A 15,380-nucleotide genomic window follows, 5' to 3' on the forward strand; every position below is an offset into this window, starting at 1 on the left:
TAATCGCAATATTACTAACAACGATAATCAAAGATATGTGTGACGGCCAAAAAAAATGGTACAGATCCCTTGATGCGCGAGTCTTAACTCTTTTATTTACCCTTTCATATACAGCTATTATAAGCTGAAATCGATTTCACCAGTCAACTTAAAACATTCTTTTAGGTTAACAACAATCATTGGGCTTGCTAAAGATAACTAATGTTTATGTTTAAATAAAATATTGGATATTTTCCTTTTTTATCTTTACTACCTACAACAATAATAATAATATTCTAAATAAAAAAAAGTTTATTGACTCTAGTTATCAGACAAGCAACTAACCAAGCAGGTTTTAATAGATCTCATAAATCATTCTTAGAACTAAAAATGTATAGTTTATGACTTCACAACTTCAACCGCTCTGAATTCATAATTTCCAAGTATGTACCAATTAAATAGATCAAACTGAGAGAAGAACAATAAAATAATATTAATTTTGAGCCGGTGTTTGAAAAGAACAAGAAATTAATTAGACTAATAATGAGGCAGTAAATATACAAAAATATTCTTGTTCAGATGGTAATGAGAGATCCGGCTCATCGTCGCGGCAATTAGCGCACACTCCGACAGCACACACATTCCTGGTCTGTTCTGTACACACTACACCCTGCACACTGCCCGCTTTACTCACTTACATAAAATTTAAAAATATAGGCAGGTATGGGTAAAACAGTGATACAGAAATATTATACAACAACTATCATCTAGCTAGATCATACATTCCGCCATCGGACTACTGTAAATAACTTAAATAAATGAAACAAATATCGTATCAATAAAACCTTCAGTGCCTTGGATAAGCAATATTAACTAGAAATAAAAATAATTGGGTAAACATGTTAAAAATAACAATAACAGATGTGGCGACAGGTTACCACCATGTGTGCGTGCGTGCAAAGTTCACGTCGCTCCCAGCCCGCGCCCGGGGACGGCGGCCGCTCGGCCCCGCAGTAGCACAGAACGGATACACTACTGCCGCACTCCAGTGTCCAGAACTACAGTTACAAGACAATCATCATAGATCTGCCTAGTGTTTATCCTGATGATGTTTTGTATCCCAATTGTCACATAATTCATTGCTAAATAATTATGGCGATTTACTGACAGTTATACTGCTACTTTTGTTTCAATTCAAACATTGTTTTTGTCGTGAATTGTTAAAATAAGATTGGGTTTTAGTACAGCATTTTTCAATAATTATAATTATTATTTCGCAAGGTTTTTCTCCGTAATCATTATTTTAATTTGCTAGCGCATTTGTGTTCGATTAAATGATCTACGTTTAAAGCAATTAACGCGTATCTAATTAAATGAAAATATCATTAGATTTTAGTAGTATATTCGATCATATTTTACGCAGTTGTTATATTTCTAACAAAACGTGTAAGTAAACATCAGAAGTGAGGCCGGATAGAAATTCAATTTGAAAAATTCGGAATCTTTCTGTTTTATTTAATAAAGCCCTCCACCCCTTTGGTCCGGGGAATAAAAAAGGTCGAAGGTTTGTCGAAGGTAAACACTCCAATCCCATAATAAAAAGCATCAAGTGCAGTGAGAGTATCAAAGGAGGCATTTTGCACATGAGTTGAGAGCCGCGGAGACATCACAAAGAGAGAGTTAATATTATTTGTGAGTGGCGCGGGTCGCGGGCGCGGGCCGGGTCCCGAGGGGCGCCGCCGCGGTAAATCACGACCCGCACCTGACCCTACATAAGCTCCACATAAAACATTATGTGGAATGACAATTACTGACCCTTACCCACCAACATCTTGAAGTTACAAAATGAAATGGGTGTTATAAAATATAAATGATTTGCAAAATATATTAAGAGATTAGACTCCTTAAATAGATTTATAGGCCAATATTATTATTTAAAAAATTAAATGATGTTTTTAAAACATTACTGTAATGACAGATTTTAATGATGAATTTGTAAATCAGCATATTGGTGTCATTAGTTATTATCATCACATATTTATCTCTCTATTATAATATCTCCTTCAGCTATAATAACATGCTCAGCGCTCACTTACATGACTCCATCGACTCCATGGAACAAACTGGGAGTGACAACCTTCGATATACAATATGTTACAGATTATGCCACTCCAATAATACCGTTACTTTTATTACTTTATTCACAATTAAGTTTTTTGCTACACACGAGTTTGATTTGATTTTTTACCAATGATTCATGATCATCATAATAAAACACACATATTGACACCACCCATGCTCGTACTTAACAAATTGTAAGGGTCGCGGCACCGTGTTCGCTTTAAATTTCGAAATGACAACAATAGGGTCCGCAAATCTGACCCCTGAGACGTCCCGTCAGCGGGCGGGCGACAGCCGGCGGTCACTAGCAGCACACACACAGGCAGGGCACGCACCGTGGTCGCGGGCGGGCGGCGGCGGCGGCGGCGGCCAGGCGGGCAGGTCGCGGAGGCGCATGGAGCAGTCGAGGGGCTGGTCGCGCAGGGCCAGCGCGGGCATGGCGCGGCGGCGGCCGCCGGTCGAGGGTCGCGCCGTCAGTCGCAGCGAGCGTCCGCCCACAGCGCGCGTCCGATAGACACTGCCGCGCCGACCGTCATTTTTTTCAGAGGTTTTTTTCGCGCGCGGGAGGAGGCGGGGCGAGCGGCGCCGGCCAATCGCGGCCCTCCGCCTCCGCCGCCACCGCCGCTGCCGCGAACTCTACGTCGCTACTCTTATTTACGTGCCGTATATTAAAAGGGTTTTCCGCGTACCGATATGGATTTTCCTAGGCGACGTCGTCCTCCTCGCTGCGGCCGTGACGTGCAGCCTCACTGCTACACTTCAGTAGCTACTTGTGAAGTTGTGACCGTCATTGACATGAGGTCAACGACCGTGTGTTTCCGACAGGTGTCCACTCTCGGCGCCACACACCGAGATCCGTTCATCATTAATTACGAATCACAACTTATGAAAAAACTTCTCGACTTCTCTTAAACAACATTCCCTGCGAGTCCAGCCTAAAAGTTAGCGAGCAATGAAATGAGCAATACGTAATCTGAAATTAATTGTAATTTAATAGTAACAATAAGCTGTGGTGAACATTTTGGTGCATTGAAGACTAACAGGTAAAGGGAATTGTCGCAACAAGGATCTGTGTGAGATACGCTGCGGGGGGCGGGGGAGGGGGGGCACGTGACGTCACAGACAGAATTAGGCCGAGGTCAATAACATGACCCTCTTATCTTCTACTAAATTGATTAAAAACCGTTGTACCTTCATACCTTGGTTTTCCATGTTTGGTAAGCACAGACATAGGCACCCGTTCGATTAGTTTGATACCTACAATAATTATTTGGTTTTTTTTTTATCATTATGAAAATAAAGTAGATAAGTATCGACACATATACATTTTTGACCTAAATAAAAAAAAACTAGTGTTCCTCACCATTGAGCTATTTATATGTACTTCAAGGTTCCTCACCGGGAATTTAAATTAAAGGTTGAGAAGTTTAGCCCCAGATTCACCATATTCTACTAGATTATAAACAAGGGATTTGGGATTAAATTAAATTAAAAATTGTTTATTGTACAAAAAACACATGTTAAAACAATTCGCAAGAACCTGTATTACGGGGTGCCCCGCTCATTCCACCTTCGGGATTGTTCACCTTCAACACATCTGTCAAGATTTTAATATGGAGATGACGTATAGTTTGATCACATTACAATGTAACAGGATTGTTAATGATCTAACAGACTATGTGAAACTAGGCATTATACTTTTTGTAAATATTGTTTTGGAAAATTATGTTATTTTATGCAGATACTTCGTGCTAGTGGATAGTTAGTTAAGGTCAAGTGGAGGGTGGGGGAAAGATGAACATATAAAAAAGCGGGAACCTGGGAAAACAGAAATTAGATACGAAAAAATACCAATCACAGTCTGATTTTGGTGACTAGTTTCTCTTGCCCAGATTTTACTCTTACCCTGCCTGACCTCACTTGAACTCCATCACCAACAGCCACCAGCATCAGCACACAAGCATGGCGTAATGTAGAGACAGAGATACACACGTAGTGTTGAGTGATATGCAGATAGTACCTATAAAATTGTGTCAATAAATGCCGAATAAGTATCTTCTATAACATAAAATCGTAAAATGTGTGGTTATCTCAACAACGTTTAAGTCAAAGATTGGTTATTATTAGGTTAGAAAATTCATAATTTCCAGGAAAACCCAAAAACAGGCCTTTCCAAACTAAAATGTAGAGTCAATTTGAACTTGAAAGCGCAAATTTAATTATTATAATAAATCATGTAAAACTTTTGGATTTAAGTAACTTTTGTAGTTTTCGAGATCGAATGACCCTGGGGTGTAAACGATGCATCTTAATAGCAAACCGTTGACCGGCGCGCATCCCTTATTGCCGAGTGTGACGAGATGTATTTGCGTGTGCAGTTTATCTGTTGTGTCGGCACAATGAGTTATGGTCGCATGTGGGTCAATAGAGGTGACAGCATTGTGCGGCGCCAGCTGCCGCCCCCGCAGCACCTGGCGCCCCCGCCCGCGCCCCCCGCACCCCCCGCGACCCCCTGCATGCAGATTTATGTGTCAGATGCCACGAGCGGCAGATTCATTAATAGATGAAGCGATTGGTCCCGTATCGACGCTTTTACTGATCATCTGCGTGTCACGCGTCCCCCAAGCTGACGCTATTATGGTCAATTCAGCACCTTTAGATACAATAGGACCAAAGTAATTATTTACCTCATCATAGGCATACCTAAATATACTTACTGTTTTGATTTCAGTGTTTCTTGCGGTGTAGGTATTTGGATAAATCTAACTTTACTTATTGTCGATTTATGACGATAGATAGTAAATTAATTATATGTAATTTTCTGACTTCTTTATTATTGACCACAGTAGGTAATGGCACCAGATCTCAGAGGGAAATAACCGTAAAATTAAATAAAAAACTTGTCACCGCCGCGATAGCTCTGGGCCGGCGCACTCGGGCAGCTTTTTGTGGAACACGCAGTCCGCAGCCGCGACACACATGGCATTGTTCACGCGACGAATTAAAAGGTCAATCGCAAATAAGAAATTTAATGCAGCATAAATAATTCCTTAATAATAATGATAATGTCCTCCTAGCCGAATTTCGACTACGGCGGCCAATCTCAATTGAGATCAGCCATCTACGCAGGAGTAGATTATAGTGCCCAAGTGTGTGCGCAGTACACAGGAGCACTCTCTGTTCCATCACTCTCATAGCCCAATGGGACGGATTGACCGACACGACTGGAGAGAGCTAGGCGCAGGACCGACTGCTTTACATGCCCATCCGACAGCATGGATCGTTTCACTGTTTCGGACAACAGGTGATCAGCCTTCTATGTCCTAACCAAACTTAGAACCACAATTTAGAAACACAAATTGATGGTCCCACCCGGGAATCGAACCCGGGACCTCTGGGTCATGAAGCGAAGCTTCTACCACTAGGCCACAGAGGCAGTTAAATAATTCCTTAATTTATTATAAGTACATTAACGTGTTTATCGCGGGTGACAAGAACATTAAATTAATAAAGTGTTCACGGATGATTTTGGTTGTTTATGTAATGTGGTGTTTCTGTATGAAGACGTTTCGCTGCTGGTGACACAATGCGGGACCTGCGCCTACCTGCCCCCCGGCCGGGCCGGTACCTGCGCCGCCGCCGCCGCCGCCGCGAGGGGCAAAGGGCACGCGATCATATCTACACACGTAATGCGATAATAGAATAATAGAAAAGGGTTGTTTGATACGTCTTTGAGGAAGCCAATAAAACCATTGCTCTTTAATAAGGTGTTGAGACGAGGGGCAGTCATGAATGTAGTGATTACGTTTGTTACGTATGTTTAGACAGTGAAAACGACTTGCGATTTCGAAAGGGTGATGTACTCGTATTTTTATTTAATGGTATTTCACTGCTCACTTTTTTGCGAGATTGTGAACTGAATTTATGTGGGTACCAAAATTTAATCAAGAAGTGATACTTATTCAAATTCAAAGGCCACGATTATTATAAGGCTGAGAATAGATCATTGAGCATATTATTCGGGCTGCATGAAAGTAGCTTCCCCGAGCTATTGTGATCGTCTTCGACACGATTAGAGGAACAGTGCAGCGATCACAGGATTCGATACTATTTTCGAATCTACACAAATAATGGAAAAATCATATTATGTCACTTTTAGAACAGTAAATTTTGCCTTACATTTTGACAGTGACAGTTGACGATAGTGTTCTATTTCCATATGTTTCTGTAGATTCGTAAATAGTATCGAATCCTGTGATCGCTGCACTGTATATTAAATAGATTTATAATAATTTACATAGGTACACGACAGAGTTGCTGATATGTCAATACTTTTAAAACACAGTAAAACTCTTATTTTTAGCCACTTTCAATCTGGACGCCAAACTCCTTCAGTCTGGATCACTTATTATTATTTATTCTTCATTGCACAATATACAAAAGTAATTATGTACAATTAGGTGGACTTAATGCTAAAAGCATTTTCTACCAGTCAACCTACAGGAGGTACAGGGAGTAAATTGTATGGGAGTGCAAAAAAAAAGAACTTATTTAAGACAATTTCAGCGAAGAAAACTAAATATGTACTACTTAAATATAATATTCTACAACAATTTATACTTATACAATATACTAATAGATAATATATAAACCTATACCTATAAAATATATACAATACATAAATACCTAATATAAATATATATATTATAATATTATTATTATATAAACACACAACAACTGAGGTGCATGAAAAAAAATGAACTGTCTTCTATCCTATCCTGCTGAGATAATGAGCCCGAACCAGTGATTTAAATACTGCTCGACTGGGAGCCTTCCTGATAGACTCGGGGAGATCATTCCACAGTCGGACAGCTGTAACGGAGAAGGAATTAAGCATAAAACCTGAATGATGTAGTGGTAAGGACAACAAAAGATTATGGGAGGAGCGGAGGTGTCTGCTATGAGTATCTGATAGGAAGTTGAACATAGATTTAAGGTAAGAAGGGGAATTAGGTTCAAAGAGGACCGAAAAAAGAAGGCAGAGAATGCGTACATTCCTCCTATCTCGGATAGGAAGCCACTTTATCTAGATATTCTCGATATGATACGGCTATCCGAATTTGCAGGTATTCCAGAAGGGTGTGTCTGAGCAATGGTCTCCATACCAACAATGATTCCAGCTTTACCACCCTTATTTTCTGGTATCTTTACTGAAAGTTTGGAGAGATTTTCCCCGACTCACCAGTCGGGGACACCTTCACTGGCCTTCTTTTATTCACCAGTAACTTTCCTTTTTAGGCATCAGAACTTGAATTTGTATTATGCTGTCCACGCTAGTCTCATGCTCATGCAACCTTCTAGCTATAAGTAGGAGTATCTATGTGTGCATCTTTGTTTCCTCCACAAAGGAGTAAACTATTTTAGTATATGGGGTACCGTATGGGTGTTTATGTGAGTTACGTAAGATGATGCTGATATTTGACAAAGTGCATATTACGAAGTATAGACTGTATGCACTTACCATATCGTATCCGAAGCTGCGCGGTGGGCGCCGGCGTGGGGGGCGCAGGGGGCTCGGCGGGGAGCGCGGGGGTCGCGGGGGGCGCGGGTCGCAGCGCGGCCAGCAGCACGCTGCGCAGGCGCCGCGCCGGGTACTGCAGTGCCGCCGGCCGGGCTCGCTGTCACAACACAAACACACATTACTACTGGGATTCTCCTCCACAGTTTCAGGCCACAAAGTGGTCAAATGTCTCAAAATAAAGCTGAAAGTCGGTGCAAAAGGAAGTGCGTGGAGTGTAAGAATCATAGCTATTGTAAAGTAAGGATACTTCCATGATGGTCGTTAAACCATATTTCAGTAAAAGTAACTGACAACATGTTGGCCACTGAAACACTATACTATGTACTCGAATATAATTTATAAGTTTATTATGGTTAGCGGCACAAAAAAAATACATGAGGTTTTTTTCTACTTCCATGCATGAGGTATAACATTTTAAAATGAATATTTTTCATCTCCAGCTAAGCCAACCTATTCAACTTTGTTTTCTGTTTCATCACTCTCATTCTCTCATATCCCTTGTAGAGGAGCTGTATCTAACTTCCTTGCTTATAACAACAACCACGGGGTTCATGAAAGAAACATCCTTGTACTCCGTGCACGGTGGGCTATCGAAGATGGACCAATCCTCAGCAGAAGAATTATTTACTACAGAGGCTAACCAAAATGGACTAGAAAAAAATGGATACGTAGCATACGTTTCCCGATTGTAGCTGGCAGTATCACTGCTGTAAGGAAAGGATTGGTCACGTAATAAGAAAACTCAATCCGAAATTATAGATCCGAAGACAGTGTAGGGCATTCGGAACCGATTGTTTTACATGTCAATCCGTCATCATATGTACCTAGATCATATGGCTTGTACAAGAGATCTGGGGACTAACCCTTCTATATTATTAATCAACTTGGGTTGGGACCACAAATTAGAAACATACATTGATGTTCCGTAACTGCCTCTTATTCTGAAGAGCCGACATTATAGTAGTATAATAGAAGCACACACACACACACACACACACGCACTCACGCCTTGTACTAATGTACTCCCTTGCGGGGTAGGCAGAGGTGCATTGCTGCACCCACTTTTCGCCAGGGTGTTATGTTAGTCCCAATGTAATAGGGGGCGGGCCTATTGCCATTTTACGGGCACATCCAAGACCCGAGAACAAATATCTGTGTTTAAACAAATATCTGCCCCAGCCGGGAATCGAGCCCGGGACCATCGGCTCAGAAGTCAGGGTCACTAACCACTACGCCATTCGGTCGTATAATAGAAGCTTTGCTTCCAAACACTAATAATGGATGTCACCTTTTCGTATTTAGTGTAGTGGTGTGAAACCAGATGGTGAAGGTTGAGTCGGGCTGCCCCGGTGTGCCCCGGCCGCGCGGCCCGGTGTCGCGGCGCGTGCCCGCACAAAAACTCAACCCTTTGTCGCAACGCGCCTGCTTTTTCTAACAGGGTGCAATTAGCACTATCTAACGCTCCCCTCGCTGCCGGAACAAATTAACTGTTAGATTCTCACGGCGTTTTATTATCGGCAAGTTATTATCTAATTTTATGACTATTAGCAGCACGAGTGCGTCCTACCCCTTCCGTCCGGCGGGAGAGTCCCCCCCCCCTCCGCGGGGGCACAGATACATATTCAGCAGCGGCGCGAGGCGTCGTACATACGAAGCCTCCGTCCCTTTTCAGATGGAATCAAAATATAAAGTAGTGTAAAATACATAGCGAGGCGTGGGCGTCGCGGCGCGGGGCGGCGTCCGTCTCGCTCGCACTAATGTATTCACGTTTCCCGAGCCGCTCATTTTTTATCGCAGTCGCGCGGCGCATTTGAATTTCCAGGCGAGAAAATCTCACGCAGCCTCACCTCGCGCTGCCAGAGGAGAGTGCGCCGTCGGCGGCGGGCGCAGGGTCGACATCGGCTTGGCGCGGCGGGAGGTCGCGGCGTGGGTGCGGGGGGGAGGCTACATTGTAAATTCAGTCGGTGGGAGCTGGCGGGGGGCGGGGGGGGGCGCGCGGGGGGCGGCTGCTCGGCTCGATAAGGCGGCGTCGCGCTGCGGCCGCCGATACCGCCGCCGCCGCCGCCGCCGCCGTCACACGAACAATTACCAAATGTGCGTTACTAATAACATTCCCTCTCCTATCTGAGGTATACCTCGCTACACCCTGTCAGCTACCTAGCATAAAAGGCTAGGAATTGATTCGGACAATAAGAGATCAAAAAGCACGGAATACAATAAATAGCATCAATGAATATGCACATATAAATAAATAAATATAATGAGCAAACAACGCACTCGGAAACGTGTCAGATCTGGAGGTCCAACGATGTCCGTTGGACCATCTGGACAAAATTAAGAATGGTATAAAAAAATATTTATCAAAATAAATATTTAAGTAAGTAACAATGATTATACAAAAAAAAATCCACATACAAAATGCCGACATCAGTTGGCCCAAACTTTTAAAAACATCCTATCCTAATCCTTACTAATATTATACATGTGAAAGTAACTTTACTGTGTCTGTCTGTCTGTCTCTTTCACGCCAAAACAACTTGAATGAAATTTGGTATAGATATATACTGGTATAGATAGGCTACTTTTGATCCCGGAATTCCCACGGGAAAACTTTTTAAAGCGAAGCGAAGCTTGCGGGAACAGATAGTTTAATATACAATTTATACACCTACATTTGAATACATAATAATAAGTGGAATACTCTGCCGAAAGAGCATGACTCAGGGATTCATATTGAATAGGTATTACTGAACAAGTTTTAGTTTTGCTACTATTAAATTATTTTTTTAAATTACTGCTCTCAATAGTAAAAAAGGCACGTGACCAACAATTAAGTATCATTATTTTTTCCGCGAATTTCTAAAAGTTATTTATGATAACCTCCTGCCTGAGTCACCCCTTCACAGCTTAGTATACCACTATTTTGGGTTTTTAATCTTCGCAATAGTGAGTTGTACGCACTATTACATATCATCTCCACCTATAGGCAGGTACTTAATATGTGCATTTACACAGATGGGTGTAATAGATTCCATTTGGTCTACAATTTAAATAACTTTGTCATGACAACCGCTAATGAAAATAGGACTGTTTAACTTAGGCCTGAAAAGTCAAATAAATCACAAAGTGTTGTATTGGTCCTTGGGAGAGGCCTATGTCCATTAGTGGTTGTGATTGTGAAGATGAAGTTTAAATGATTTTGTTCAGCTACTTATGTCTTCCGCAAAAGTTGGGATGCTTATAAGGAAACTATACCCAATATACGATAGAAGGCTAATGGTGGCAAATGATAATTATGACAATGTATGGTATACAATCTCCTGCCAGCTTTTTGGGCGAAGGAAAACATCGTGAGGAAATCTGCACATCGAGATGACTGTGTGAAACCACCAAGGTATGTAGGAAGGTAAAATAAAATTGATCAGACTGTCCTGCCGCCAGCACATGATCTCCATTTTGGCTTATATTTAGGCTGGTACTAACCGTAACACAAGTTCACAACACGACAAAGGGCAAAGAAACTAAGGGCTCAATATATCCACTCCCACATATCTTGAGCCCTTTATGTACAACTGCAGGCTCATCCCGTCGTGCTGGGTGCAGGCTCATCCTCCTGCACCCAGCACGACGCTGCACGTCGCATCACGACGTAGCACAACGCAGTACGACGCGACGCAGGCTGACGCAGCACAACGCTGAAGAACGCCACCCGGAGCCCGCCTTCAGCCACGGTCCTGCTGACGTCATCGGTCATTCTACTTTCCCAGCCAATCAGCCAATCAATGGCCACAAACATAATCAGTAGCAGCCGCGCCGGCAGATCCTTGAGAAAACTACGTAAATGACATGTTATTACTTACTCGTGGATCTAGGAACCCTCCCCCTACTCACAACTAATGTTTATACTCCAAAGCAGAGTTTAATAACTGTTATTACTGGTATTTATGATGGGTTAAAACTTAAGTTGTTGTGCCAATTGAAGTGAAACAAAACAACAACAAGTAAAAGTGTGTTAGTGTACAAATTAAACACGTAATTTTAGCTAACATGGCATCAGTAGCCGTTTTTGAATGACACAAAAACAAAAACAGCTGATATGTTATCCTTGCTAGCCTCTAGTCTGGAGGGTCATTATAAAACAAGAACCTCCTACAAATTTTCATAATTGCAATGGTGTAAGTACTACAAGCCAAAATGGCAAGAAACATGAATGTGGCTCCTGTCCCAGTTTACAGTTAAGCCGATCCTCGACCTTGACATTGAGCGATCATTCGATATGAAAGGACAGTGAGGAACCTGACCGGCAGGTGAGCGCGGCACGCACGGAGCAGGCGGCGTGCGACGCGGGTCACTCTAGTTTATGAAAAATAAGATTCTTGAGCCAACCGTGACTACTTTCATTCGTTAGTTTTTGGTAAAGCCAGAGTAACCCTGCAAGGCCGAGGCGGCGGCGACAGGAGCGCTCTCCCGCCACCCGCTAGCCCTCACTGCATCCTCCCAAGATCCCGTGATGCCGATGGTGGGTCCAGGTTATTGCCAGGCGATAGCCAGATCATTTCACGGTTGTAACTTCTGACTTCAAGGTAACACTCACTTTTATCTGCTTAATGGCCAAAACTCTTAATAACCGTCCGTCGGTTCTTTTAATTGCTGTCCTTATTATTTTGCGCATCGTGCGTCGAGCTTTATGGATGCGTCGGATTTGTATTTAATGGTGAGAGGGGAGGGGGGGAGGGGGGGGGGCACCATAAACCTCGCTCGTTAATTGCGCGCGCGCATCCTGGCTGCGACTTTTATATCGACATGCAATTTTCGGCCGCCGCACTGTGTCTGCTAAGTAATTGTACAAGCTAAATTGTAAGTATTTGTTAGGGGTGGACTGTATTTGAAAGTCTTCTTCAGTTTTCTTAGTTGTTTATTGTTCCGCTTCTGTTTTCTGAATGACAAATTTTCATACAAATTGGGCCTATATATATAGTCAGAATTAGTCACGCAAGCGATACCTGTCTGAGTGAGATACCTAACTCTAACTTACCTACCAATGAAATCAAAGTATTTACATCTTACAAACTATGATTACGAAACTATTATGTACATGTTATTTCTAAGCTAAACTTAATCTAATCTTCTTAGCCTAGGTATTTTCGTCGTGAACATTCTCCCGCCGTCGCTATCTTGCGATTCTATTGGCAGCACGACGATCCTCTTCGTTGGTCGACGCAGCACGTGCCCGTTGCTCGTAGTGATGTCGACGACTCGCACGATGTTGTCCTTCCCTGGATGGACAGCTGTGACTCGTCCTCGGGGCCAGGTGTTGCGCGGGTTGTTGGAGTCGCACACGATGACCAGGTCGCCGATCTTCGGTTGGCTGCCGGTGCTGTGAGGCTCCCGCCGGTGTTGGAGTAGCGGTAGGTACTCCTGCATCCACCTCTGCCAGAAGACGTCTGCCAGCCGTTGAGCTCGTCTCCAGTGCTGTCGTGCGTGGTCGTCCTCTTCACTGAAGGTCCCCGGCGTCGGCACGTGGCAGTTGGGCCCGATGAGCAGCAGGTTCGGTGTGAGAGCCACGGGGTCGTCCGGACTCACCGCCACATGAGTGAGTGGGCGGGAGTTCACGGTGCTCTCCACCTCAGCCAGCAGGGTGCTGAGTGTCTCGTCGCTGGGGTACTTCTCGTGCAGCGTCGCTCGCAGGGCATCTTTCACCGTGCGCACCATCCGCTCCCACGCCCCGCCCATGAATGGTGAGGCGGGCGGTATGAAGCGCCACATGATGTGTCGGCGCGCAGCTTCCTCCTGCAGGGCCTCCGTGGCGGCCTCGGTGAGCTCCTTGTCGGCAGCCTTGAAGCCCGTTGCGTTGTCGCTCCACAGCTCGGTCGGACAGCCGCGCCTGGCTATCAGGCGGCGCAGCGTAGCGATGGTGGAGTCCGCGCTGAGTGAGGCCGCTACCTCCAGGTGCACAGCCCTCGTAGTCATGCAGGTGTAGAGTGCGACGTATCTCTTCTCTCGGTGTCGGCCCACAGTCACCTCGAGCGGGCCAAAGTAGTCTAGACCCGTGTAGGTGAACGGTCTGACATGGTGGGCCAGGCGTGCTGCAGGCAGGTCTCCGGTGGCGGGGCTGGACGGCTTCGCTTTCTTCATTCTGCAGGTGAGACACGACTTCACGACATTCTTCACAGTCGGTCTTATCTTGATTATCCACAGCCGTTGTCGTAATTCATTCACGACTATTTCAGTCCCGCCGTGGTGCAGCTGTTCGTGTACATGTTGAATGTACAGCCTCGTGTATCTGTGCTTTCCATCTAGCACAGCTGGGTTCGCCGTCTCTTCATTGATGGCGTCGGTGGCAGCGATGCGTCCCTTCAGGCGAAGTATCCCGTAGTCATCAGTGTAGGTACTTAAGCTTTTCAGCTTTTCAGTACCAGTGTGCGCGAAGTCGAAGCATTCTCGTTGTGAAAACTCGATCCATAGTCGCTCGGCGTGAATTAGGTGTTCCGCCGCGACTGTCTTGTACTTTCTTCGTGGAGTGTTTTCGTGCTTCTTTTTCGTGTTCGTTGTCGGTGCTCTCGCTGTGTTCTTCCACTCGCCGTCTTGAGGTGCGTTTTCTCTCGTTCTCTTGCGTCGTGCGGCGTGAGTGGCGTGCTTGTTGGCACGACACAGGCTGACGAACTGTAGTACTCGAGCGGTAACACGTATGAGTCGTGTCCACCTCGAGAATCGCTCGATGTCCGGCAGGTGGGCGTGTCCGAGCGACACGACGGCGCAGCTCTCCTTCTCCTCGCCGGTCTTGGGTACTTCTTCCCTGTTCTCCGTGGGCCAGTGTTCTTCAGTGTGCCGCAGGAACTCGGGCCCGTTGAACCAGCGGTGTTGCGCGTCGAAGTCGTGCGGCGTGGCTCGAGTTGCGTCGTCGGCGACATTTTCAGCGGTAGGTACCCATCTCCACTCGCTTTTCTTTGTTGACTCCTCGATTTCAGCGAGCCTGTGAGCGACGAAGGTTTTGAATGTGCGTGGCTCAGCTCGTATCCACGCCAGCACCGTCCGTGAGTCGCTCCAGAACACTCTTCTCGTGATGTCTTCATAATCGTGTTCTGATCGAGTTGTGTTCGAGATGCGAGTCCCGAGTACCGCAGCCTGTAGTTCCAGCCGCGGTATCGACGTAGGCTTGATTGGTGCCACTCTGCTCTTCGCCATGGCTAGTGTGATCTTCACGCTGCCATCTGCTCGTTGTATTCTCCAGTAGGCGGCTGCGACATATGCCTCTTCACTTGCATCGACGAATGTGTGTAGTTCTCGCGTAGCAGTCGGCTCGTAGTCGTAGCACCTCGGAATTCGTAGCTCTCGTAGCGCTTGTAGGTTGGACAGCCAGTTGTGCCATCTGCCTTGCAGTTCCTCGGGAATAGGGTCGTCCCAGCCGGTCCCGTAGCGCCATGAGTCTTGCATTATTCTCTTGGCCGGCGTAGTCACGGGCGAGATCCAGCCGAGCGGGTCGTAGAGCGACATGATCACGCTGAGTGCTTCTCTCTTCGACGGCGGACGGTCCCCTCGTAGCACCTCAGCCGGCGTCTTATGAGTGTTAAGACGAAAGCCGAGATTGTCTTCGTGTACGTGCCACATGAGGCCGAGTGTCTTCTCTATTTCGCTCCCGCCGATGTCGATCGTAGCTGTCTCGGTGTCGGTGACGAGATCGCGTAGTACTCGTCGCTCG

The 15,380-nt window shown here is 45.0% G+C and overlaps 1 protein-coding gene across 8 annotated transcripts in view; it reads right to left on the reverse strand.

The window, feature by feature from the left end:
• Positions 1-15,380, reverse strand: part of LOC119693961 (protein nubbin) — a 125,058-nt gene that overhangs the window by 40,017 nt on the left and 69,661 nt on the right. For 3 of the 8 annotated variants that reach the window (XM_048624801.1, XM_048624800.1, XM_048624799.1), the window contains exon 2: positions 7,622-7,778. In XM_048624801.1, the coding sequence (XP_048480758.1) occupies positions 7,622-7,778 (157 nt within the window). Of the gene's footprint in view, positions 1-2,075; positions 2,110-2,435; positions 2,687-7,621; positions 7,779-15,380 lie in introns of those variants that run through there. The other 5 variants (XM_038119030.2, XM_038119029.2, XM_038119026.2 and 2 more) reach the window with 4 other exon arrangements.

Source organism: Plutella xylostella, chromosome 12 (genome assembly GCF_932276165.1).
Source record: "Plutella xylostella chromosome 12, ilPluXylo3.1, whole genome shotgun sequence".
Taxonomy (NCBI): Eukaryota; Metazoa; Arthropoda; class Insecta; order Lepidoptera; family Plutellidae; genus Plutella; species Plutella xylostella.